We start from the raw sequence: 26,726 nt of genomic DNA on the forward strand, positions 1-26,726 counted from the left end.
ACTTGGTTTTACTTTCAAAGTCTTTCATAATTGTGTTCCCACCCAACCTGATTTTTCTTATTATATTTTAAGATTGATTCCTGTCTCCAATTAGTTTTTGTTATGAGCTATCTCATCTGTTTCTTTAATAAAATTCTCTTTTTACCCAAGGTGTCTACTAAAAATGTATGTCTGCAGATCTGATGTGCTATGACTACGCTCAGTCCTGCTGATCAGGAATTTAGGTTGAAGAAAGAATTTTCTTATCATTAATAAACAAAAATGTGTATGGTAAAAAGAGAGCTAGCTAAGCTATGTATTTTAATGCCTGATTTATCACTTCTGACCTCTATAGTATACTCTGAGTAGGCAGTGTGGTATTGCATGTGTGCCACAATTAAAAACATGCTGCCAGGAGGAATGTAAATCAGTTGCAAGGGCTTGGTTTGTAGGAGCAAAAATCTAAATGGTGATAGAAAATTGAAGAATTGCATTTTTATTTTGCTACTGAGGCACTGTTGCTTTGTAAAACTCTCTCTCTTCTGTGCTCCATATCATTGTTTTACTTGCTGTTAAATAGAAAGAGAAATGTCCACCTGTCTGTGTGTGCCCTGCAGAATATTTAAAATATGCATCAACGTACTATTTCCCTAAGTTTGGCTTTCCAGGAGTCACAAATTTTAATTGAATTTATGCCAATAAATATTCTTCTGTAATTTTTATCAAAGATGTCAAAATTAAAGAAGAGTTTTGAAGCATGGTCCAACATACATCCTCTCTCTTACGTGTTGAATGTTTTTTATTCAGTACTGCTCAATATTATTTACATTCTAGGTTTAAACTTGAAATATTATAAATGGGAATTCTGCCTTCATCAGTTATATAGCTTTGCTGATGAAGAGATTAATTCATTGTAAAACTCCCTTTCTAACCTTCTCACTTTCTTTTATTACTTCTTCAGAGTGCTTGATAAGTAAAGCAAAGCAATCATGTCACTTTTTTCCATTCTTTCCATTTCCTGTTCTTCTTATTGGGTAGGATCAAAATTTCAGTTTGAAGAGAGTGATATCACATTCATTGGTGATACCATTGCCAAGGCTGATAAAGTTTGATTTACAGGAGTGTTTATTAAAAAATCATTTACATTTCCTATTATCAAAACTTGTGATAAAACCTGAATTTACTATAAATTGTTAAGATTAAATGACTTTAAAAAGATATGTAAACTGTACATACCATGTCTCTACCAATTTGTGTCTTTTTTAATGATGACATTTGATAAATTCCTCAGATGTGAATTTCACAACTGGTAAGACAACCTTTCAAAGATACACTCTGTCTTCAGAGGAAATTTCTTATTTTATATATTCAATTAGTGTTGTTTTATTCAAAGCTGAAAATTGAAATGTATAAATAATAATATTAATTACGATGACTTCATGTTTTGCTTAAGCATGCACCATATAGAATCACAGAATATGTAAGAAGTCTTTTATAGAAAATCTTAAGATTTTTTTGTGGGCTGTTGCAATGAAATTGATCTACAGCTTGAATTAAATTATGAGTATTAAATACCTAAATATTAAAGCAAAGCAGTTTGATTTACTGTTTTTAATAAAGTGAAAATTAAAAATTTGAAGCCATTTTTAACCATAAGAAGGGTGTTGTAATTAATGTAAGTCAACCCATTTTGTTTTGAAGTGCAGCAAAGCAAAGCATTTTTTAGTAAGCATGGGTTTTGCTCTGAATACAAGGTGCCTTTGCCATTATACTTTCATTGCACTGCTTTTTTTTTTCCTTCTGTTAAAGGCCTTGGCAATTCAAGTTTAACTTCAGTGATAAAATATTAGATGCCTAGAGATAGCTGCTTCACGCTGTTTGTGAAGATTTGAAAGCAGCTAATATAAATAAATGAATATTAAAGTGTCCAACATATATTTCTGAATGTAAGGCTTGAACTTTGTAGTAGAAATGTCTTCCATGACAACATTTATCATGTGCATTAAGTGGCTGATGTCCTGAATTAATTTGCCAAAATACCAGTCTCTTGTAGTTGGAGTTGATCTAGATGCATGATCTGTAAAAGACTGTCAAAAATATTAAATTAAACAGAATGGGGAAATATTATGAAGGCAAAATCAGCATGAGCAAACCTGCTTTAAACTTTTAGTAACTGTTATATGTGTTTTGTGTCTTTTGTTTTTACAGATTTTCTCTTTGCCTCTGGAGTGTTTCGTTATGGCAGCCTCCAGTGAACAATGACATCCTTTGACAAATACAAATGCCAAAAAGCCAAATGAAAACAGTGGCCTTCTTTTCTTTTTACTCCAACACAGTGAAATGGTGCTCTTACAGTTTTCTTATTGACTCTTACTGGAAGAAACAAACTCCTGACTGGACCTTTTTTCCCCAACCCCCTGCCAGTGTTATTATGGATGCTTGACACAGTGACATCATGTAGTAGGCCCTGAAGTGTTGTCATAATTAAGTTGCAATGGTTTTATACACTTCCCCATTTCCCAACAGCTTTCTGTCAGTTCTGCATTCCTTTTCCTGGGGCCTAATTTTCCCATGTTATTGGTTTGCAGATAGGCTTGTGGCCTCTTTTGTTCCAACCACCTATGAAAAACGTCAAAGAGCAGACGATCCGTGCTACTTTCATGCACTTTGCATCATTATTACCACTCCCATCTACTTGGCACTGCTGGTAGCCTCTCTTCCTTTTGCTCTGATAGGCTTCTTGTTGTGGTCCCCGCTCCAGTCAGCCAGGAGGCCATACATCTACTCCAGACTAGAAGACAAGAGCCATGCCAATGGAGCCACACTGCTCACTGAATGGAAGGCTGCAGGGAATGGGAAAAGCTTCTGCTTTGGCAGTGCCAATGTTTGCCTGCTGCCAGATTCTCTGGCAAGATTTAATAATGTTTTCAATACACAGGCTAGGGCTAAGGAGATTGGCCGGAGGATCCGAAATGGGGCAAGCAGACCACAGATCAAAATATATATAGATTCCCCTACCAACACGTCCATCAGTGCAGCAAGTTTTAGCAGCTTGGTTTCCCCACAGGGTGGAGATAGCACTAATCGTACTGTTAATGTTGGCATCAAAAGGACAACATCAATGGAGTATAAAGGAGACAACTCTGGCTCAAACAACAGTGAGGACAGCAGAGAAGATAAGGGTGGAAATGGAGAGCCAAATGAAGGAGAGGAAAACACCTGCATCGTCCGCATAAATGGAGAGGATAATGGCCACATGTCAGACATAGAAACAGATACCGTCAATGGGCAGGCTAATGCTAGTGGCCCCGCAGAGCACTCGCTGGAAGGTGACGCAGAGATCTCAAAAACACCTAACCACAAACAGAAGGAAGGAGATTCTGGGAGCTTAGACAGCTACTCAGCCTCAAGAGAGTCATTAGTTAAGGTTCGTGTTGGAGATGGCACAGTGGACCAAAGCACTGTTAACAACAAGCTCCTCTACAAGGCTTCGGTCATGAAGAAGACTTCAGTGCGGAAAAAGAAACATACGGATGAGACCTTTGATCACGAGATCTCTGCTTTCTTCCCTGCCAACTTGGACTTTCTGTGTTTGCAGGAAGTGTTTGACAAAAGAGCTGCAGAGAAATTGAAAGAGCAGCTTCATCACTATTTTGAATACATTGTCTATGATGTTGGGGTCTACAGTTGCCATGCCTGCTGTAGCTTTAAGTTTGTGAACAGTGGTCTCCTTTTTGCCAGCCGCTATCCTGTTATGGATGCTGCCTATCACTGTTACCCTAATGGAAAAGGAACAGACTCCTTGGCTTCCAAGGGAGCCTTGTTTCTCAAGGTAAGAGCCTTTCTTTTTGAACCTGTAAATATTGACAAGTTATAAAATTAAGCTATTCTCTCTGTCATTTCTGTTAAGAATTCAGAGAAGCAATTTTTGAGTCTGTATTAGCTGATCTAACTTTTATATATATATATATGTGTGTGTGTGTATATAAAAATATATTGGTTTTGTGGCCTAGATAATGTGTTGAAGTGTTGGATGTGCATGAATTAATAAGGAATTTTTGGAGGTAAGACAAGTATAATTTTAAGTGCTGAAATGTGAAGTTGTTTACATGGAATTTTAGTTTCTTTTTACAGAAATCTCATTAATAAAAGGCATACATTCTAAACTTCTTAACACAAGTACAGTACTATGGGCATTACAGTTGGACACCAGCTTATTCAGGCTACATGTTTATAAAGGAATCGAAAGACAATCAAGTCTAAATGCCAGTAAAATAAAACTGAAAGGATTGCAATGAACTGTGTGGCTATTCCTCTCTCTTATTTGCAAAACAATCGCTATGGAGAGATATGAAGAAGAGCAAACAAAAATGCATGGGACACTGGGGAGCACAGAGTTTTTTCCCTTTATTAACACAGTTTACTTAAATTAGCTAATGGTAGTGGGAACAGGAAGCCTGGGGTTACACTTCTGTAAATCACAAACAGCAGAAATACAAGTCTGCATGCAATGATTTGCTTTTCCAAGGCTAATAGCTGTTTATGCTGAATTCTCAGGAGAATCTGGCAGTGCTCTTCATAAACTGGAATGTGGGCCCTTTTAATTTGGAATTAACTACAAACAAAAACTTCGTGCAGAGGTCCACATCTGTGGACCCAAACCTACATGGATCTGAAAATCTCCTAGGATACTGGATTTCTGGTTTTTCTGTCACAGCATTTAGTTAATGAAATGCATTACAAACGGATTTTTTTTTTTTTCTTAATGCTAGCAAAATATATCAACTGAAATTTTAGGTATTTTCTAGTGCAAATTGGTCACTAGTCCTCAGCACGAGCTATTATTAACCATTAAAAATATGGACTCTTAATAAGAATCAATGGTGTTTCATACTTGTTTGTAAACAAAGAAAAAATTGATACTGCGTTGCATAAAGAAGCAAATATTAGATCTTGCAGTCTGATAATACTCCAGTATTTCAAATATATTTGGCAAAAACAAAAATTCCATATTTGCATACAGGTTTTTCAAAAAATGCATCTGTCTATACTTATGTGTACTCTTATGTGTTTATAAGCAGCTGGAGTTTATTCTTTCATCATGAAGTGCTGTTTGCAAAAAAATGAACATGCATGTTGTTCAACATAAAAATTACCAGGGTCACAAAGACTGCCCTTCAGCATATGCGTATATCAGGGACTAAGAGATTAAAAACAATCTGCTTTCAACTGCCTATTGCTGAGTCATTGATTTGTTACCCTGCTAGGAACACAGCAATGTCTCCATTTCTCTTGCAGAAAATTAAACCTCCTTTCAAATTTCCACTGGGATGATGAACTTAATTATGGATTCAAGTTGTTAAATAATGTTACAGTTGAGCAGGGAATAGGGACCAATTAATATGAAGATTCAAAGATGACTACATTCTTTTAAATATTACAGAACTCTGGCCCAACTAAAAGACCCGTTTACCTCACGTCTGTGTCATTCTGACATACTGCATGTTATACCTAAAATGTTTTTAATTTGAAGTCTACTTTGGTAATGAAATGACTTTGTCTCGCTTGTGCATTAAGTGGTCAATGCTCATTTCTTTCTTAGACCAAAAAAGTGTGGGAATGATCTATTTAATTGGAGCATTGAAACAAAATAGGTTTGAAGGTTGGTTACTTAATTAGTAACTGCATGTGTGTGGAGTCCTGTGACAAAAGCTATAGTAAGTAAAAAGCCTGGTGTGGTTTTGAAGTCATTGAGAATCAATTCGTTCACTTCAGAATTCTTCAGGTCTTATGCTGGGGTAGCAGCAAGTAACAAAGCATACAGTAACTCGTTAGAAGGGGTCTTCCTAGCCAATTTGAACAGCATAGTACTACTTACATCTTAATTAGTACTTATATCTCTGGTTTTACATCATTCCTTTTACTGATTGAGGGCAGCTCTTGCTTTACTTTCTGTGCATACGACATAATCCAATCTGACGTTAGTTTATCTCCGCATGATATCAACGACAGCAATAATACAGCCTTGCAGAAGTGTCCTCCTAACGGCCTCGCATCCAGTGCTGCCGTGGACTTAGAAAGAAAGTGTCTCTGTCCTGTGCAAATTCTTTTTTAAGTTTATGACTCCTGTGAAAAGCACAGTGCTCCTATTTCTGGAGTTGGAAACATGTCGCTTGAGTTTTATTTTTGAAGTTTGCTTTAGAAGCTTGTTCCCCTTGCATAGATTCCATCTCTGAGTAAAGGGCCAATTGCTTTCCATGCTGTTAAAAAAAAAAAAAAAAAAAGTGTGAAAAGCAAGTGAAGGGAGAAGACTTGCAAATTCTAACAATACAGATAAAATCACTGTGGTTTCACTCACTGGGAGGATAAAGCCTTTATGGAAATCTTTCAGATCCATGGGGAAGACCCAATATCCAAATGCCGAGGCACATTTGGAGAAGGAAATCAGTTCTCATTCAAAGAGCACTATTCATCTCCTTGCTACAAACTTAACTATTGAGATAAACTGAAGGTCTCAGAACTAAACCTTCAATGCAAGTTGAATTATTTGGAATCAAAAGGCAAAACTGTTCTGGGGGAGTTGCGTAACATGACAGATCCCTGCTGCCAGGGTGAAGCATTTCATGCATTTTGTTTTTGTTTAAAGTGAATTGGAAATTTTCTATTGCCTCCTTCCTCCACTGCCTTCACCATCTAGATTGTAAAGTTCAGGTGGAGATTTGTAAGGATTTGAAAGATTTGCTTAGTTACACAGAATTATTTTACCTGAGAGACTTAGACAGCTCAAGGGTTATTATTAGTAGCTGTAACAATAATCAGCTCTTACATACAGCTTTTCATTTGTGTGTCTCAAAGTGCATAATAAAGGAAGGTCAACATCTGCTTAATAGAAGGAGAAACTAGAGCACAAGAAGGTAATGGGATTTGATTGTGGTTTTAACACCTGGGGTGACACAGCTAAAGAAAGAAGATGTAAGTAAATTATAGGGACTTTTAACACAGCCTCATGCTACCTAAGCTACCTGGAGACCTGTGCAAAGGAATTTGGCTAGTCTTGGTCTGTTCTCTTCCTGAAGCTGTCTGCCACAAAAGGTGCTGCTGCTGGCATTTTCCTGACAAAGATCACAGGCTGTTCTCATCTGGATAGGCTGGTGCTTTCCAGCTCAGGATGAAGGCATGAGGATGAGAGAGTTGTGAGAAGCTATTGTGTAAGTCCGTTTTCTGCATTAGTGGAGAACTAATTTACATTCAGCACTTCGATCTCTTCAAACTCTAGCAGTGTTTTTGTGTCCAGTATAAGAGGCCCTCATTGGGACATAAGAGAGACGCAGTCACAGAAAAAAATAGTGCATAGGGAGGGGGGAAATGTCACCTGCATCTAAGTGACAATTTCTTGTCTGAAGTGTTAAACCACTGTTCTTTGCTGCTGGTAAGGACTCAGAGGAGAAGTTAGCAAATATATAAATCAGCCGATCCATTTTCATACTTTGACAGTCAGAACCCTTGGGAGACTCTGCCGTGACTCCGTGTTCTGGTGTTGCATTTCACATTAATTTAAAATACCTAAGAAAAGAACCCTTGAGTCTGCTTTGTAGGTTTTATATCTCTGTTGTCTCTTATTGCTGCTCTGCTCCAGATAGAGGAGGAAAGTGTAACTGACACAGGTGCTATCCTGTGCTGGTGATTCTAGCTAATAAGCTAGCTTGCATGTACTTGTATATAACACGATGCAGTTTTCTCAGGTGTTCTGCAGCTGTTGGTTTGACAAGTACATAATTTCAATTCATAGTATTTTTAATGAATTTAAAGGGAGTTAAAAAATGCATGTCCCTTGCAGAAGCTGGATTATAATACCGCAGGCAAATCAATTTTAAAAGTTACCAGTGAGGGCACCAGTTTGTAAATTACTAGAAGGCTTCAAAAATCATTCATCTTTAGATATAGGGGTATTAGTATATATCAATATGCTTAGTTGTACTGCTTTTTTTTTTTTTCTGTTCAAATTTTGGACAGTAGTGTAGTAAAACCAGAAAACTCACCCTTAACTTGACCTGATGAGTTACTGAGTTGGAGAGTTTGTCCAGCTCTGCTAGCAAATTATGCCCTTCTAGCCTTAAAATGTAATGGCTATAACTGTAATGTGAACCTAAGCCAACAAGATATGTAAATGCAAAGTTAGGGTAGGGAGGTCAATGAAAGAGGTACTCTCAAACTGGTTATTTACTGAGCAGAGCTTTTGGAGTGGTTTTCTTCCCACTGAGACTGGGAGAAGTGGAATTACACTGAATCAATGTTATTCTTCCTAGTGTTCTTGGTAGTAGGCTTCTTCTCTTTGGCATCTTCTAAGAGAGATACTTTCAGCAAAAATAAGAATTCTTGTTTAAAACGCAGATTTGAACATAAAGCAAAAGCAAAACCACAGTCTTATGTGGGTAGTTTGAACGGGATAATACTACTCTAACACAAAGACTGTAGGAATTAAAAAGAAAAAATTATAAGTCTTGTGAGTTTTGCTAAATTTCTGAAAGAACTTGTGTTTAATTAGCATTAATTCCTAAGCTTATTAACAGATTTACTTTTCAAATTCTCTGAAAATTAATGCTGTTCTCAGGAAGTACAGTAATTGTGCAGAGAACATGTTATTATTCATTGTTTTAAAGGAAACCTAGCAACCTTTGCTTTAAGTGCAAACCTAACCTTGTTCTCAGAAGAGCTGGAGTGGTTGTAACAGATGGTAGAAGAGCACTAGCTCCAATTGCAAAACTGCTTCCAAGCAGTTTCTACTTATTTGCTACTCTCTGAGTGTCTGCTTTTTATGATAAAATGAGGGTCCCCTGAATTACCTTCTCTCATTCTTTTTTGTATTACAGATGCAGTTAAATTTTGCTTGGGTAATTTAAGCTGTCTTTATGGTTGAGAATGAAGGGGTAACTTACACTATGCAGTTGGACAACATATTGAGAACCTTTTTTACCTAAGGATTACAGAGAAAAGCAGGATGGCTGCTTTCTGAGGCCAGTAAGAGATTTCAGACTCTTTTCCTTGATCAGTTATCCCATACCTGTGTTATCCCAAAATATTAAAAGAAACGTCTAGTGCTGCTCATGATTTTGTTTAGATAACTCTAAAGCTGTCCTGTTTAACTCAGGAGGGTAACCTAAACATTTTCCACATGTTCAGTTTCTGCTTTAAAATGTTAATGTAAGAATTGGACAGAGTCCAGTAAACTGGCTGAGGCTTTTTTCTTTCTTTTTTTTTTTTTTTTTTTTTTTTAAAGGACAACCCTACCCATGAAACTTTACCATGTTTACTTCACCTTGATATAATTGAAGTTATTAATCCCAACCTTTTTCTCCTTCATTAGTGGGACACATTACAACTGTTGTGGAGGATGAAATACAGGACTGAGATCAAATTGTGGGCTTTATCCTTTTCACAAAACAGAGAGCCCTTCATTCATGGCACCAATTGACAGTCAAATACTTTCCCTCACATATAAACTTAATGAAGCTTTCCCAAATAACTAATTCTCTGAGCTCATGAAGCAGCAGTTGTTGTCACATGGTAGGTGCAGAGAAAAAGAATTCTGAAAAAATCACATACTATTGTGGCTAAAAAGAATTGCATAGCACCAAAAAGAATTTTGTGCTGATCTCTAACATTTAATACTTTTAAATTTTATTTAATATGCTTAGCTTAAATTACTATTTTATTACAAATATATTAACTAATGCCTCTTCTTTAGCAGCTGCTACATATCCCCGTACTAGCATAAGATGCCTGTTTTTACTATGGGTCTAACCAAAAAACTACTACAAAGAAATCAATGTACAGGAATAAAATATATCGTTCTTGGAAGTTACCTCTACTCTAAATCATCTGTGTGAGACAGGAATGTTTGAACTGTGTGAGTCACAGCAAGTCTTTGGCATAATCTCTTACCAGGAACAGGAATTAGCACTTGGGCACACAGTTTGATTGGTTCTTCCATTAGTTTCTTGATGCTGACTCTCCCGATAGCCTTGGAAAATAGATAAAATGGAGGGGGAAAAAAAGTCCATGAGGAATTGATAAAATTTCAGACTACAGAAAAGTTGAAAGAGAGAATCTGTATCACACGTTTGTTTCTTTTCTTGTCCTTCACTGTTATTGTCTGCTCATTGTACTAAAGTAGACAGGATGTCTACAAGATACTCTCCTAGTGGTTGAAATAGAGAGGAGGTACAAACTGTGTGCTGTTACCAGGATCTGAGAGCATCAAAGCAGGTGTGAACCATGAGCGTGTGGAGATACCGCTAGTGGGGTGTCATGCAGCTCTTTGTCTTGTGCTCACGTATTTTGAGTTCCCTTGAACTTCATCGGCTACATAAAGCAAGGTGAGTATTTCTGTGGGAGCAAGATGCTACTACCACTTCTCCTGTCACCCTACGTACCCTGCTCCTATTGTCTGGAATGTTTTATTTCAAAGACAAACAGTAACTCCAGCCCTTTGCTGAGATGATGTTCTTTGCAAATGCAATCCTCATGCTTTTGTTTTTAGGGAAAGGGCCTTTTTGTTGTTGTTTTTCTTCCCCACAGAGCGTGCAGGTGTGCTTTTCAGCTTGGCTAGTTTTCCTTCATAGTGTGATCATTAGCTTGTTTTTTGTCATGAAAATTTGTTTGCCACGGAACTACATTGTACTTTGGATACATACCTTCTTCAAAGAGTAATGCAGGTACCACTACAACTCGTATTTACTCCAGTGACAAAACTGACACCTTAATGATAATTAATCTGATGAAATGAATGGTTTGACTCATTTACAGTCCAAGATGTAATTAAGCCATAATGGTGGAAGTTACAACTATTCTGTGTAATATCCCATCTCCCTGAAGGATTCTTAATGTTACATTGAGATTATTTACCTTCCCCAGCTTTGGGTTTATTGCCTGCACGTGGACTGTGGGGTGATGAATTCTGTGGAGCTCCTTCTTCAGGAGTATGACAAAATTTTTATCTCTTTTCTGGTTTGCACACCTGGATTTCCTTCCCACGGAAGAGAAGGCAATGGCATATCCTTTGAACTTGTGTGTATTTGAACACTTCATACTAGAGAGTGCACATTTCAGTTGAGAAATTGTCTACCTTGCTTAGGATTTTTTTAGAATAGCTACCTCCAGGCAATAGGAAGCTTCTACAAAATACCACTAAAGATTAAATTTTCCTCTTAATAATCTTTTTGTTTCTGTCTACACATTATTGGTCAGTTGGTTGATTCTTTAACTGAGTGTCATTTGTTATGAATGGCACAGCCCAGATTTTTAAACATAAAAGAATGTTTCTTTCCAAGTAGTTGATTTTCTAACATAACAAAGGACAGATTTGAAGCTGTTTACTGAGGTGGTATTGAAATACCCCTGGTATTTAGGCAATATTTCTGGTTTTTTGTTTATGTATCTACTGATGCTTTTCTTGAGATCCAGATAGAACAGACCTGTTTTGCACTACTGGGACAAATGTGTGTAAATATAAACTGTTAAAGACAAGGTATTTGTCATGTTTACAGCTTTGTATACTTACTGTACTGGAGTATGATAAACATGTGATGTGCAAGATTTTCCAGTTAGCTCTGAAAATTCCCATGATAGCAAGTAATGTGATTGAATTTAAAGTTATTTCTTTCACTCTAGCTGTAAAATTTCAACTCTTGCTACTTGTGAATTTTTTTACTTGTCAACAGGAATCTTTCCACTGTAGCCCTGTTGGCTTGATTTCTTTCATGCGCATTGTTTATTATCTGATACGCATCTAACTGTACTACTTAGTCTGTATTGGACAAGCTTTTGATACACAATTTTGCACTGTATAGCCTAATGCCAGCATGGTATCTCCAATATATTCTACTAATGTTCTGGGACATAAGGTGAGAAGGAATCTTTTAAAAGAAAGTACCTGATGTCAGTCTCCTGTGCTTGAAAATAAAAATTTGGAGCTGTCAGTTTTGCACTTACTAAATTCACAGGTAGGTGATGAATGTAAATATGTAGTGGTAGCAACTGCCATTTTGATTTCCAAGCAAAAATTGCTTGAGCAAACTTTCCTCTTTATAAAAAAGCTTTTTTTTTTTTTTTTTTTTTTTAATCTCCAACAAGCTTCCCTTCTCACCCAACAGCTAACAAAATGTAGATGTTTAATGTTGTAGCAGGGATCAGAATGCTCTCCTAGCTTTTAGTTTTCCAGATGTTTGACTAGTTTGATTACTTAACCTTTGCAAATGTACTAAGAGTTGGAATATATTTTGCATATTTCAGCATAATAATGAAAAAAGTAACTTTGTTTCTATCAACTTAGAATTATATAACAGGGACACTTTGTGAAACAAGAAGTATGTTCTCTCCACTGTAATTTTACCTCTAGATAACGTACGACTTTTTCCTCATGCCATGATTATCCTATTTTACAAGATTGGGAACTTATATTTAGATACTGCTTTTCTACGTCTACAGAAATTTTTAGTAAAGTAGTCTGTAATACATTTAAGACTTCAGAATGCAGTATCTGAAGGACTTCCCTATAAAAGTAATTCAATGGCTGTTACTGATTCACAGAGCTACTAGACCATCTGAAATGAACATAAGTCAGGCTTATGATGAAGCCTGGCTTATTTACCTACATACATTTATGTGATTACATTACTTACATGCGTCACTTACATTAAGTGATTGTCCCCCTGTACTCGGCTCTGGTGAGGCCGCACCTCGAGTACTGTGTTCAGTTTTGGGCCCCTCGCTACAAGAAGGATATGGAGGTGCTCCAGCAAGCCCAGAGAAGGGTAACAAAGCTGGTGAGGGGCCTGGAGAACAAGTCCTACGAGGAGCGGCTGAGGGAGCTGGGCTTGTTCAGCCTGGAGAAGAGCAGGCTCAGGGGCAACCTTATCACTCTTTATAAGTGCATTAAAGGAGGCTGTAGCGAGGTGGGGGTTGGTCTGTTCTCCCACATTCCTGGTGACAGGACAAGGGGGAACAGGCTAAAGTTGCGCCAGGGGTGTTTTACGTTGGATATTAGGAAGAACTCCTTTACTGAGAGGGTTGTGAGGCATTGGAATGGGCTGCCCAGGGAAGTGGTGGAGTCACCATCCCTGGAGGTCTTTAAAAGATGTTTAGATGTTGAACTTAGTGATATGGTTTAGTGGAGGACTTGTTAGTGTTAGGTCAGAGGTTGGACTCGATGATCTTGAGGTCTCTTCCAACCTAGACAATTCTGTGATTCTGTGATTTTCTAGATAAATGTGAATTTGAATGTTTTTTTCTGTTCTAAGCAGCAAGAAGTACGTTTTACTTGTGAAGTGCTCACTTGGTTTGGTGGAAGTGGAACCTTTCTGCCAAGATCCACATTGCAGGCTGAAATGAACACTCTGAGTTCTCTTCCTGCAGCAGTGCCACGAAACTGGTCAGGCTCAGTCACCACAGTATAATATAGCCTTGAAAATGGAACAGTCTAAAAGTAGCTACAGTATTTGACCACACAAAGGAATGTTTCTGTGCAGAATTACAGGGCTTGTAATATTTGGGAGGTCAAGTAGTTTTCCTCTCTGCACATCCCATAGTTCTTTTCCATCTGTGAAATACCAAATTAGACTGAATAATCAGTTGGTTTTTTTTTTAAATATACTAGTGCTTTTCTGTAGCTGGAAAATACACCAAGAGGCTGGAAGGATATTTATTTTCTCTCCTAGTAGTTGTCACGTATATGACAGAAATCAAAAAAAGTTGGAGGAAATGTGAACTCTGGGAGATGATCTGCTTTGGATGTACTTCCATGCTGGCACTTTCCAAAGAAATTCCAATTATGTTAATGTCTTCAGCTCTTGCTTTGGGCTTCTTCCTTTTTTGGGAGCTATGGGGGCACTATCCCCCTGTAGTGGCAACCTGGGGTGGCATTTGTTGTGCTGCACATAGCAGCAGTCAGTGTTTCCTCTAGGCCACTTCTTGTAATTCTTTGAGAGCTAGAGATCCCAAGTCCATTACAGTACAGATATGTGCATGCAGGGACAGTATGATAAATATTTCTTTCTGATTAATGGGTGTGAGTGTGATCCTATGTATAAATTAGTTTATGAGGTCTTGTCAGGCACTCCATTAAGGCTGCACAGGAAATTCTAAAGCAAATTTGAGCTGACTTTTTTTTTCTCAACTGACTATAACTTATATTTGGATGTTTAGCTTTTAGATTTAATCTTTTGTGCTTTTTTAGATAATGATTCCATCTGTTTTAGGCAATAAGAGGATTATAAGAAGCACATTCTTGCTGTAAGAAAGAAAACTTTATGTGCAGTATTTTCAGCATTATTATGGTAGGTAACACTGGAAGATGGATCACATGCATGCTTTTTCAGTGCAGCAGGAGTCACTGAAAATTTGTAATTATATAAAAAATATATATTGTAAACTTTACAATATATAGTTTTTGGTGTTGAAGTCAAAATCTGATTCTGAATTCAGAAAATATTATTCATCCACGTGCCCGCCCTAGATAGTACAGGATTTAAACTAATGGTTTCCCAGTTTTCTCTTGGAACTGCATATGTTATGTAAGAAATTTGAGAGAACACCCCTTTTAGTTTACCTGTGACCCTGGGATACATTCAGACCAAGGCAGTCTGAGGGAGGAAGAAAGAGGTCTGCATACCTAAGCTCCTGCAGTAGTCGGCATCCATCCAGCAGATCGCCATATCTTTAGAGACCCTGCTACAGTCTCGTGTGTTTAGGAGAATCCTCTGGTGTGGGGTAAAATCAACAGTGATGTATTTTCCTCATCTTCCTCTGCCTTCAGGCTCCCTGGAGGAGGTAACTGTTTGGGAACAGCAGTAAGAACCCCATCAATATTCATTTGAAATCTGTCTAAAAGAGGACTGAAGAGACTGAGGACAGAATAATACAAGATGGTTATTGTATGCTCTTCTAGCTGGAACAAAAACTGGAAGTTAACAAGGTGTTGTTGAGTGCAAGTGACATAAATTCATTTACTGCAAATATGAGATGGTCAATTATTGGAACAGGGGCTTGGAGAGGTGGTAAATCTTCATCCTTGGAGCTAACGCAAAACTTGACAAAGGTCTTTGCAACCTCATCTAGTTGGGCCTGTTTGAGCAGGGGGTACGCTAGAGGACCCCCAGATGTCCTCTCCATGCTATGATGGTATGACTGATGCAAGTTGAGTCTTATGACAGAAACCTGAATTAATTCTTCTCTAAATGAGCTTGGACAGAATTATCTTGCTGTAGTATGCAAATAACATCACACTGCCTGAAAATTTCCAGATACTTTGGCAAGAGGGGTGCTGTATGATGTTGGGATACAGTGTGTAGTAATGGCCTCATTCTGTACTAAGAGAGAATCCTGCCTCAAGAGCAAACTAAAAACAGGCTCTGCTTCTCTAATTATTTAATTTTAAATTTTGTCACCATTGCTAAACAACTGCGTAAAGCCTGAACTGCCAGAATCTTCAATAAAATTGAAAGCCTGAACTAGAACTTGATTTTCATTTGCTTGTGTGTCCACCAGCAAATACATTTTTTAAAAAATGCTGTAGTATATGATACACAGGAGCAGTTACATTACATTCCAGTTTCCCTGGAAGCCCTGCTTCTTCTGTGCATAAAAGCAGGGGTGCATGTCGTATTTTAATCTGGTTGACAGACATGGGGGCTGCCGCTGTGAAATTATGGAATGGAAGAATGTAAATCCTTTGCTGAGACACAGCAAAAATCCCCCAAACCTTTGCATAAGAATGTAAAAAAATAACCAACCAAAATCCAAAATGTGCTAGGGATTGGAGGAAATGTGGTCAAAACCAGTATTTATTTCATGTTTCAGCCTTTTTCCCAGGGTCTCTTGCCATTTTTCCTTCTCCATTCTAACCTTACATAGAGGTGTAGAATTTAGACTGCTGATAATATAAGTGTCAGATGGCACGAGTGTTGGGATTTAATTGGTATATGAACAAGAGCTGGGATACAAAATGGTGGCAAAATAACTGGCACTGAGAACCGGCGAGACTGTGAGGAGCTGGAGAAAGTCAGAATCATCAGAATCTTTGATGTAGTGGTGAGCAGGAAGGAGTGAGTGCGCTAGCAGCAAGATGGGACCTTGCGAAGGCCAAACATGACGATCAGGCGTCTCCAATGGGGGTGTGTGTGTATTCAAAATGGAGCTAGATAGAAAGAATGGTTAAAAAAAAAAAAAAAAAAGGCTAATGGTGAGCACAAAGACTGCACAGCTGGGGTTGGAAGCGGGACTGTGTGAGCTCCTCTACTAATGACCGTTAATGAAATAAAGTATTTCTTCCTTCCTTTCCAGGTGCAAGTGGGAAGTACACCTCAGGACCAAAGAATTGTGGGATACATTTCCTGCACTCACTTGCAAGCTATTGCAGGTACTGTCCATGTTTGCTTCTCTTAATTTCTCACTGTTTCTAAGTGTTGGAATTCTCGTGCAAAAGTTGGCCAGCATTGCTCCTCCAGTGTTTCTCACACAGTGCAGTGTGCATTGCAAATAGCAGTGAAATAGTGAAGAAAGGGTAGACAAATGCATCACAAAGTCTTTCCATTTTCAGTCTTAAAATAATTAAGCATTATAAGATATGCAGTATTAAAAATCCCTTGAGAACTCTTCTTCCCTTTGTTCCCTCTTAAGTAAATACTGTTATTTTAGCAAATACATTACTATCAGCATTATTTGCATTTGTGGACCCATACTGTATCAGCTTATGAACTAAAATTTTACGAGTTGGAACAGTTTTTCCCATCAGAAATCAGTGGCTGGAGTAAGCCTAAATTCTCTGCTTTTACTTGCCAACTTTGTGCATAAATGGTTGGCAAATTAATACTACTGTTTAAAAATTTCCTAGGTCATGTATTAAAAACAGTCCCACTGCTACGTTTACAACAGCATGAAACAGCATACTGTGTGTCCTTTTTCAACAGTACCTTCTAAGACCGTTAGAGATAAATGAAATACAAAAACTCTTACCAGGGTGTAGAAGGATTTGTTTTAAATTTTCTCTGAATTATCTAAAACAGAATTCTCTAATAGTGTGTGCTGTGTCTGTGAGATGCATGGACTCTACTGTCCACTATAACTAGACTGGAATTCCAGGTAGGTCTGTCATGTTGTGTCTGGGCTTTTTCCTCCTCAACAATCATAGGAACTTTTGACTTTTTTTTTTTTTTTTTAATTTTATGATAGTAACTCAACATTCAGCTCTCCTTTTAATATCAGTATTCAGAACCAGACTGGGTGGTCTTATCTCCATTTTAGAAATCAACTCCAGAAATGGAGGGGAAGAAAAGCTAGTAACTTGAAGTCATTCTGTTTTAGCGTTCCTGTGTATACGTCTTGGAATGAAGTTTCTCCATTTTAGCTGCTAGCCTGAACACTCATCAATTAAAATTGACAAATACTAGAAATACTTGGAGATGTCTATGGAAATGTCTGTCTCCTGTCTTTTGCATCAAAACTACCAGTTCTAGATTTAAAATAGGTATAGTAATAAAGTGAAAGTCAAATCTACAAACCTTTACTTTGTGTAAGCTCAAAAGTTAGTTTAGCCAGAGGGGTACACATCCTTAGTTTGTTTTACTTGATGTGACTGTGACTCCTGGGCTCCTGAGAGCTGGAGAGCACCACACAGCTGTCCTAGACTCGTTGAAGACAGCATGTGTGCTGCAGGCTGAGGCAAGACAGAAATGCAATGTAAACAGCAAAACTCTGAACCTATGCTGTACAGCATGTCTAGGTTAACCCAGTCAGACAGCTGGCATTCCTTTTACTTTGCTAGTGCTTCAATTGCAGAGACAGAATTGGGAACAAAACTGCCAGTCCCTAAAGTACATTGGAGAGACTGGATAGTTCTAAAGAAGGTTCATGAATTTTTCAAATACATTTTAACAGTGTAACATTCTTTAGTTTTCTATTTCTAACTCTGGAATTATATAGTAATGTACTGTGTGATTGCTGCTGTGGAGCTGACATTTCTTGCTGTTCCAGTTCAGGTTATAAACCTCTGGTTTTCGTCCTTTTCCTTTTTAATCACCTAGTCATGTATTCTCCAAGGGTAAAAACACAACCTTCCATTTTCCTATTTATGTTCTTGCTTCATATTTTTAGGCTTATCTGGTTCAAGCAACATTCAAATAGAGCAGACAAGGATCTAAGAGTCTAAATGTCCTTTGATAAATTATATTAGTTTATGTAATGAAATAGAAAACTAAACTTCATAACAGTATGGCAGTGCTGTGCTTTCTGATTTGTATCATCTGATTCAAACCATTTCACACATTTAAAAAACTAACAAAAAACAGTTTGAGTGTGTAAAGATGTGTTATCTATAAAAACAAGCACTGTTTAAAAGGTTAACCATTTAAACCATCTTGTCATACATGGCTAAGTGCAATTTGGCTTCTCTTCTAGGATACACAAACTTGCACTTGATAGTTCTGGTACTTACATGAGTATAAAACGAAGGGATCCAACTGTTTACGGTCAATGAACTCCTAATACTTCTTTCAAGAGATGTGCTAGCTAAATTCCATTCTGAGCTTTTTTTTTTTCAGAGCTAACTTTCACTTTTTTTCAGTATAACTTCAGAAATAGATGCAGATTATTCTCTCAATAGCTATTCCTGAATCTTGATACCTGTTTAAGAAATGTTGCTATGAAGGAGCTCTTCATTTCCATTCTGGAAGTAGCTGCATTTTCTGCAACAGAAGAGGGGGTCCTCTAATGAGACCTGAATGTAATTGTTTTCCAGGGGGCTGTTAAGTTTACATGTTTCTTTTATGTCTTTCAGTTAGTCAGTGATTGATGTTCTGGGAAGGCTTTGCTTTGTAGAACCCACCTACTTCCCAAGTCCCCCCCCTTTAAGACACCCAACCAAGCCATCAAAACAGAGTAAGCCTCAAGCTGTTCCAGCCCAGGTCCAGATGATGTAGCATGCTGGATCATGTCTCATAACCCGGTCATGCCCCTTTTTTTTTGCATTTATTGTGAATCTGGTCATCAGCAATCAAGGTACCAGCAACTCTGAGTTCTCCAGCACTTCTTTCAAGCTCTACCAACCCACACACAGCTTAAGTAGAATTTACTTTGGGAGTGAGAGAGATCCCTCAGTGTCTAAGATCCCGGCTGAAAAATCAGGAGTATCTTTGGTGTTCAGCATCCTCCGGCAGTAATTCTACATAAATTGCTGAAGTAGCAAAGCTAGCTTATCCACACTGTGGCAGTCTGCCCTTGCCCCCTCCTCTCAGCTCTGCTAACACAGCTGTTGTAAGCTGCGTTGTGCTTGACTAGGGACCTGACCTAGCTGAAAGGTAACTCAGCAGAACCCAGCAAAAGGTTTTTTTGTTGGTGGTGTTTGATGTGGTAGTCCTTTTTTTTTTTCTTTGTTTTGCTCCAGCCTACTCTTGCTTAGATATATTACATGGGTCTGCTTAATCCATCACCTAGTCAGGCATGACACTCAGGGCTAAACTGGATTCTTTGGTTGTGACTTGGAAGCAATGTTCCCTTTTGACTAGGCTTTATCCCTTACACTTTAGTTTTTGCTCATCTTCCCTAGGTTCCTTCCAATATATCCCCTAGCACAGATCAGCGCTGAGAACTCTGGCTTTGAGAACTTCCACTGCAACTGTTCCTTTCCAGCCCCTGACAAGGCCTGTGAGCTGCTTTGTTTGATACCTAGCACTCCTCTTAACAGCTTTCCGGGGAGAACAAAGCAGTCCTCCTATGGTACCTACCTGCAGTTCTAACTAAAGCCAGGATTTCACTTAAGCATTTCAAAAGTGAATGAAAAGGGTGGCTCTGACTACCCTATAATGAACAGAGGTGAAGTATTTGTTTATGCTGGCAGAGGCTTCCCATAATACCTTTTCATCCTTGTATGAAATGTGAAGCTGGAGGGAACCAAACAGAACTTGGAAATGCTGACTGCAGGAACTAGTCACAACATGATTACTTGCAGTTTTCCAGCCCAGTTACTGAGGAAAAGAGTGCAGAGCAATTAGCACAAATCTGTATTTTCTGGTTAATCACTGGTGGCAGTCAATCAGATCAGTGATTCTATCTGAACATTTAGTTAGAGCTGCAGGCTGGAAGATGTTGAATGTTATAGTTGGGAGTTATTACCTAGCTCCCTTCTGTTAATATCAACTGATGTTATTTCGTTTCAGCAGCAGACAGCTGAAATGTCTGCTTCGCTGGTTGTTCTGGATTCAGGCTTAGGTTCCCCTCTACTTTGATTCTAATTAGTTCAGTTACCTTCACCTCCAACGCTATGGATCACTGGGAGGTGCTAAAACTATGCACTGCTAAGAACTTTTGCATCCAGTTGCATCCAGTACCTGCTGTGTAGCTACAGGAAGCTGCATAACAATAATATTAATCTCAGAAAACAGTTACATCTAGGTTGCATTAGAGGATTTCTTTGTCATGGAAATGTAGCTCACTTGATTGCACACGCTCCATTTAGTGTGCAATTGCTTCCATGACCTCTAGTGGGGAGAACCAGAGATGCCAGACTACCACAGGTTCTGCACCTTTTCTAAAAGGAAGTGACAGGTGCCTGCTTCTCAAGCTCCAAGGCTCCTATTTTTCTGAGGTTTTCTGCTGTGCAGTGCTGCTACAAAGGGTCACAATTCTCACTGAGGGAGACGTATATCACTATGTAGTTAATGCTTTTTTAATAGTGGCAATGCATGTTACCCATCACTTTTCAAAACATCCTCCTAAAAGCTTTTGCCCATCTTTTTTTTTTTTTTTTTTTAATGTTTTTATAAGTAGTTTTCTGTTTTTGGAGAATTTTACCTGTGTGTGTTTAGTTAGTGGGTTTGCTGTGTTGTTTCAGGTTGCTGTCAGAGTTTTATGTTCTCATAGTTAATGGCTGTATTATATTATCACTCATCTTAACTGAAACCACACCAGATATATACTTCCCAGAAAATGCATGCAGTATCTTGACACTTCAAGGATAAATAAGTCTGTCTTAGACAGTTAAGCAATAATCAGGACTTTGTGGGGAGCAAGATAAATTACTGTAGTCTTGTCAACAGGCACCATGCTAAAAGTTGCAAGGAAACAAAGGCAGGCCAGAAGAATGTGGTGGCCTAAGGTGATAAGCCAGGATAGAAAGATATAGATAATGCAAAAGGAGGAGGCTCTGAAAGAATCTTTGACCAAAGTGTATAAATACCTGATGGGAGGCTGTACGGAAGTTAGAGGCAGACTCTCCTTGGTGGTGCTCAGTAACAGAAAAAGAGGCAATGGGCACAAACTGAAATGCAAGAAGTGGTATTTTAACAAAGAAGGTTTTGTTTTGTTTTGTTTCTAATAGAAAGGGTGACTGAGCACTGGAGCAGGTTGCCCAGAGGCTGTGGAATCTCCATCCATGGAGACAATCAAAGCCCAACTGGACATGGTCAAGAGCAACCTGCATGAGGTGACCTTGCAAAGGGGATGAACCAGATGATTGCCAGAGGCCCCCTGGAACGTCATGCTTTCCCTGATGCTGTAATTTTATCCGTGTCTTTAGTTAAGCAGAATGTATATGTTAGTCACACACCGTTTGTAGTTAGTCAGTATCACCTGCTCCAGGCTGTATTTATTCCATGTGACCTATTTCTTGTGCTTTTCTCTAACTGCGTCCTAACTGTAAAGCTTTCTCGTGCTGTCTAGTATATCACTATGTATAATCAGTAAATACGTGAAGTGCACTTCTGCACTTCACGTGCACTGTGGTAGTGAAGGTTTTTTCCAAGAATACAGGACTGGATTTGTGTCAAGCTGTGTGATTAGGGTATTATCTAAACGTGATGTACAAGCACTAGAAACTGTAGATCAGGGAAGAGATCCAAAGAGCACTTGTACAAGCTTGTATATTACAGCCCAACTGTTACAGAGTTGTGGGGAATAACTGATGAGTAGAAGAAAAAAAATCAGTTTACTTGCAGTTTGAATTAACAGTCTGAAGAGATGAGTCAGTGTCAGGACCTATTTAAAGGTCTCTTTTCCTGGTCATGTTCTTTTCAATATTTCATTTAATTGTTTAGGATTGTAGCAAATCACGCTTGGTTGAACATTTCTGATTCAGTTTGTATTTAGCTGGAGCTTTCTTGGGCTAAGCATTATGTACTGAGCATGCTATTATCCGTGCCATTTCTTAATTTTGCACCCTTTTTTCAAGATGTCTAGTAATAGCATAGCTAATAATATGACTACATTTTATTTATGACAGTAATTACTCCACATTTAAACAACTACAGAAGTTCACCCTTTAGTATTAATTTCAGAATTTTGCCATTTTTGCCAGAGCATTTACAAAGGCTTTTAATGACTTTTATCCAGTCATTCTGTATCAGGTATCCCATAGAAAAAAATGGTCAAAACCATGCCACTAAAGAAACTTTCTTCTGTATATATAACTTGAGATGCAGTATTTAACTGAAAAGCTGGACTTTCACTTAGTGTCATTCTATGTATGAATTTTTAATATAGCAAATCATATAGATGAAATTTCTCCATGTGCGGTCAAGGCCGCACAAGACTAAGGTACCACTTAGAGCTCTTGTAAATCTGGCTTCAAGGCTTAATTTGGCCTTGTGCAGACTTAGCACTGTGTGTGCTAAGGGTTTTTCTTTCCTTGTTATTTTAAAGAAAAGGTAGGCCTTTAATTTTGTTGCCTGCATGTGCTCTGTTGAAGGGATTATGTTTGATGGATAAGGGGAAAGAAAATGAGATTGGAATGGCTCTTATTTTTTATTTGATTTTTATAAATTTTATTTATTCCTAGTTTGCTTTAATCTCTACATTCTCTGACTGAAACAAGTGAGGTGCAGATGCAGCTCTACAGAGACCTCGCACCAATGGAACAGCACTGGCACTAGTGATTTTGCTGGACTCACACAGCCATGCAGTGATCTGAACATCATCCTAAAACATCTTATTTCTTGGTATTTCTTTTTTTCTTTGCTACAGGAGACACTACTGTTCGGTGTGAGCAACTGGATATGCTTCAAGATTGGCTGTCTGAATTCAGAAAATCTACCTCCTCCTCCAGCACAGCCAATCCAGAGGAGCTGGTGGCTTTTGATGTAATCTGTGGAGATCTCAATTTCGATAACTGCTCCTCTGGTAAGACAAGTTTTGTCTTTTCCTAGTGTGTACTGACTTGAACAAGAAATAGGAAAGTTCTTGATCTGTTCATCTTGTGGGTTATAGTAGTATACAAAATTGTGACTGACTTGTGCAAGGAAAGACTTGATACAGAAAACTCTAAATTAGGCCTTGTGATGAGCCAAGGATACGCAACCTCAGCCTCTAAGTAAATACGATGTTTTTTTTAAGGCACAGAGAGCAGTAGCTAGTGCTGTGCAGCAGTAACGAGGAAGATGAATCCAGGGGTTTTACTTGAGTGAATTTACTTAATGTTACTATAGTGTGCTTAAAAGACACCTATTGTCATAGAATTTTATTTACTCATTTAAGGGGCGTATGCTATGGGATTATAGTGAAGAAAAAGTACTAAATTCATGCGGTTATAAAAGTAATTTGATAGTGCATATACATATGCATGGGAGATTAATGCTATAGAGAGAACTCAACATTGCTAAATCAATCTTGGAAAAAAATAACTGATGCTGTGTACTTTTGTGTTTGTTTGTTTGTTTTTTTAATGTTAATGAGTTTATTTTTCTGTATTTGGGTGCTGTGGACACTAGAAGAACTCCACAGAATCATGAGTGATAGATTTACAAATGGTAGCCTTTTCCAAACATAGATATTTTGCTCTGTTAAGAGTTACACTGCCAACTCAGAGTGCAGGGCTGTGTTTTTGTATCATCTCTGCCTTCCCACTTGGTACAGTTCATGCATCCAGCAGAGATCCTTGCTGGCTTTATATGATGCCAACCAGCTCTGCTGGTTTGGAGCTGGCAAATGGATCAGCAGTGTCTAGCAGCCAACCTCCTGCAAAACTGATGGCTGAGAGGCCTTTTGTGTGACGGGGCCAAAACTGCAGTACTGGGATAAAGTGCGCAAGCCAGGTACAGTGAGGGGTGAGTTTAATTACAGGGATTTCACCTCTGCTGTGTTACCAGAGAGAATGTGTGAAGTGCAGGTGAGCTCAAGCTGCAGCATTCAAACTGGGATTCAGCAATTCAGACCAGTGAGTTTGTGGATTTAACAGGTAAACGTGTGAAGAATATCACATGTGAATTCTGTAGTCTTTGTAAGAAGCCTAGGTAATTGAGACTGACAGCAACAACTGCACCAATAATAAAGCAAAGCAAAGCAAAGCAAGTATCATCTGATCTCAAAAACAACTTGCATTCTCTAATCTCATGGTTTGTATCAGACGCTTGTAATGGAAGATTATAGCAAAGCTAGAGAAACATTTAATTGAGTATAAAAGACCAGCAACCCAAAACAGCCCTTTTCTTCATTGCTAGCTCATTTCTACAAAAGGTAAAATCTATCAACTACGTGATCTGAAGTAAATTCAGAAGGGCCAGAAAAGGTGCTGGCAAGTGCTCTGCCTGGTAGAAGAATCCATTATGCACTGAGGAGATGAACAGTAAGCAATAATGACTACAGAATACTGTAGTGAAAAAAACAAATTAGGACAAAATACAAGGGTGGTAGTGGTAGTGAGTGTTTAGGGAAGGAAAGACGGATGCGTAGTTAATAGCAGGTCTTGAGCTGCTATGCAAACAGGCTGAGGCAATTCCAGCAGTCCCAGTGAAGGGAGGATACAGGAGCTGGGGGATCCAGACGGACACATCCATTGCTAGGTGACTGTTCTGGGTGCAGCACTATTGGATGGATGGAGTGGCCTGAAGACAAGTATGCCCTTCAAGGAAATAAGTAATTCACTACATGCCAAAGGGGAGACTGCCCCATCAGGGTGTGCAGCTAAATGGGTTTACACAGCATGAACACACACAGGAGTGAAGCTGTGAGGTAGCACACACAGTCAGCATTCTCTGTCTGGGAGGTTTTGGCACTCTAACCAGTATATTGAACGAAAAGTACAGAGTATAATTAATGCTGTTGTGACCTGCCTTTTTAAAGCAAACACAACTATTTGCTTTTGTAAGTAATAGATGCAAATGCTGCGACTAATACTAAAGATGATTAAAAAGTAGGTTATAAAAATACATTTTATTCTTGCTATCTTTGTAACTTATTTACACTCCACTCCCTTTTAAAATTCACTCAGCCTAGGAACTGCAATTAAGCTGGCTTTTTGTTATGTGTAGATTGCTTTGTTTTCTTATGCACTAAGCAAGATTAATGCACTGTTTTAAAGTTGTCAAGTTGTCTTGTCCATTTTACATTACTCATTGTTTTAGGGAACATTTGTTAGGATTGCAACAATTTAACTGGTTTGGCCCACCCCCCTCAATAATCAGCTTTCTATAATTCTTTGTACATTTTTTTGTGTTCTTTCCTATTCCACAGACTGATACAGCAAATAATTAATATTGTGGCAGTAAATACCAAGCTTCTATTCTTAGATGTATTTACAGTACAGTTTTCAAAGATCTCCTGGTCCATGAGTAACCTTATGCTTATGACAGATTTTCTGAAACTCAGCTTCCTCCCTCCCCGCTTTAGAGAACATTAACCCAATATTAACACAGTAAATTCTCACCATGGGCAACATCATTAGACAGTTGTCTTACTGTCAAGTTGATTTGGACTCAGTTGTGTAAAACTTGATTGTTTTTAAACCTTTTAGTATAACGTAAAAAGCATTCCAATCAGATGGGTTGAAGTTTGCCTCATCAGCTCTGACTTATAAACTACCAGCACCACAGTGGCAAATTAATCATGACAAATTTTGATCTGTCTTGGTTTTGAGGTAAGTTTTGTAGCCTAAAGAAATGGAGAACTGCACAGATTACATCTTAGACTCTACCACAAACATTACAGAATCCAGCTGGATGTTCAGACAAAGAGCAATTCTCTGCATTGCATACCTGGCAAATTTTAGGGAGCTCAGTCCTCCAGTCCTCTGCCACGGCTCCAGGATACCCTGGAAAATTCATTTTTCAGTCTCCTTGCTATTATGAAGATGTTCTCAAGGTAAAGAGCTGGTTAGAGTGGGGATAAAGCTGAAATCACATAGTGAGGTCGATCAGCTGGTGCAGATGCAGTAGCTGAAAGAAAATTGGCTTTATTAATCACTATTAATGACAAAACGGCCAGGTGCCCTGGTCTCTTATAACTACTGTACTCCACATTACCGTTTATGTTGCGCTTCCTCCGTAACAGGGAGAGGTTAACAACTCCTTTACTCAGCAAGAACGCTATTTTGCACTGGGAGAATCAGTTCGATCCCTACAATGCGTGAGCTGCATTGTCACGCATACAGCTTACAGTTCAAAGTTTGGCTTCTGACTTTAGAGAAGTCCATTTTCATGCCTACTTACATATTCTGTTGCCTTGACAATAGACAGTGATAAATAACAGCAGCAGGTCCAAATACAGGTGAATATTCCATTGATCCCAAGAGAAAAGTTAGAGTGTTGCTAAGAAATTTTAACCTTGTAAAAGGTACAAGTGATGCAAGAAAGAAAGTTATCAGGAGCTATTGCCAGTTTCCTTGCCATTTAACGAAAATGGAACTGGAGCAGCTGGTATTTTCAAGTTCTAATTGTACTCGCTCCTACATAAAATGATCGCTATGTTAAGCAGCGTGCACAGAACTAGGA

The 26,726-nt window shown here is 38.4% G+C and overlaps 1 protein-coding gene and 1 long non-coding RNA gene across 2 annotated transcripts in view; one reads left to right on the forward strand and one right to left on the reverse strand.

Annotated features, from left to right (window-relative positions):
* Positions 1-26,726, forward strand: part of SMPD3 (sphingomyelin phosphodiesterase 3) — a 120,135-nt gene that overhangs the window by 80,620 nt on the left and 12,789 nt on the right. Inside the window, exons 2-4 of the mRNA XM_032195471.1 lie at positions 2,188-3,811; positions 16,318-16,393; positions 22,987-23,142. Of these exons, the coding sequence (XP_032051362.1) occupies positions 2,474-3,811; positions 16,318-16,393; positions 22,987-23,142 (1,570 nt within the window). The 5' untranslated portion in view covers positions 2,188-2,473. The remainder of the gene's footprint in view (positions 1-2,187; positions 3,812-16,317; positions 16,394-22,986; positions 23,143-26,726) is intronic.
* Positions 5,442-26,100, reverse strand: LOC116493860. Its single transcript, XR_004253804.1, has 4 exons — positions 25,992-26,100; positions 14,648-14,809; positions 9,922-10,000; positions 5,442-6,239 (listed from the first exon to the last, which is right to left on the reverse strand). It is a non-coding gene; the product is annotated as an uncharacterized LOC116493860 (long non-coding RNA).

Source organism: Aythya fuligula, chromosome 12, assembly GCF_009819795.1.
Source record: "Aythya fuligula isolate bAytFul2 chromosome 12, bAytFul2.pri, whole genome shotgun sequence".
NCBI lineage: Eukaryota > Metazoa > Chordata > Aves > Anseriformes > Anatidae > Aythya > Aythya fuligula.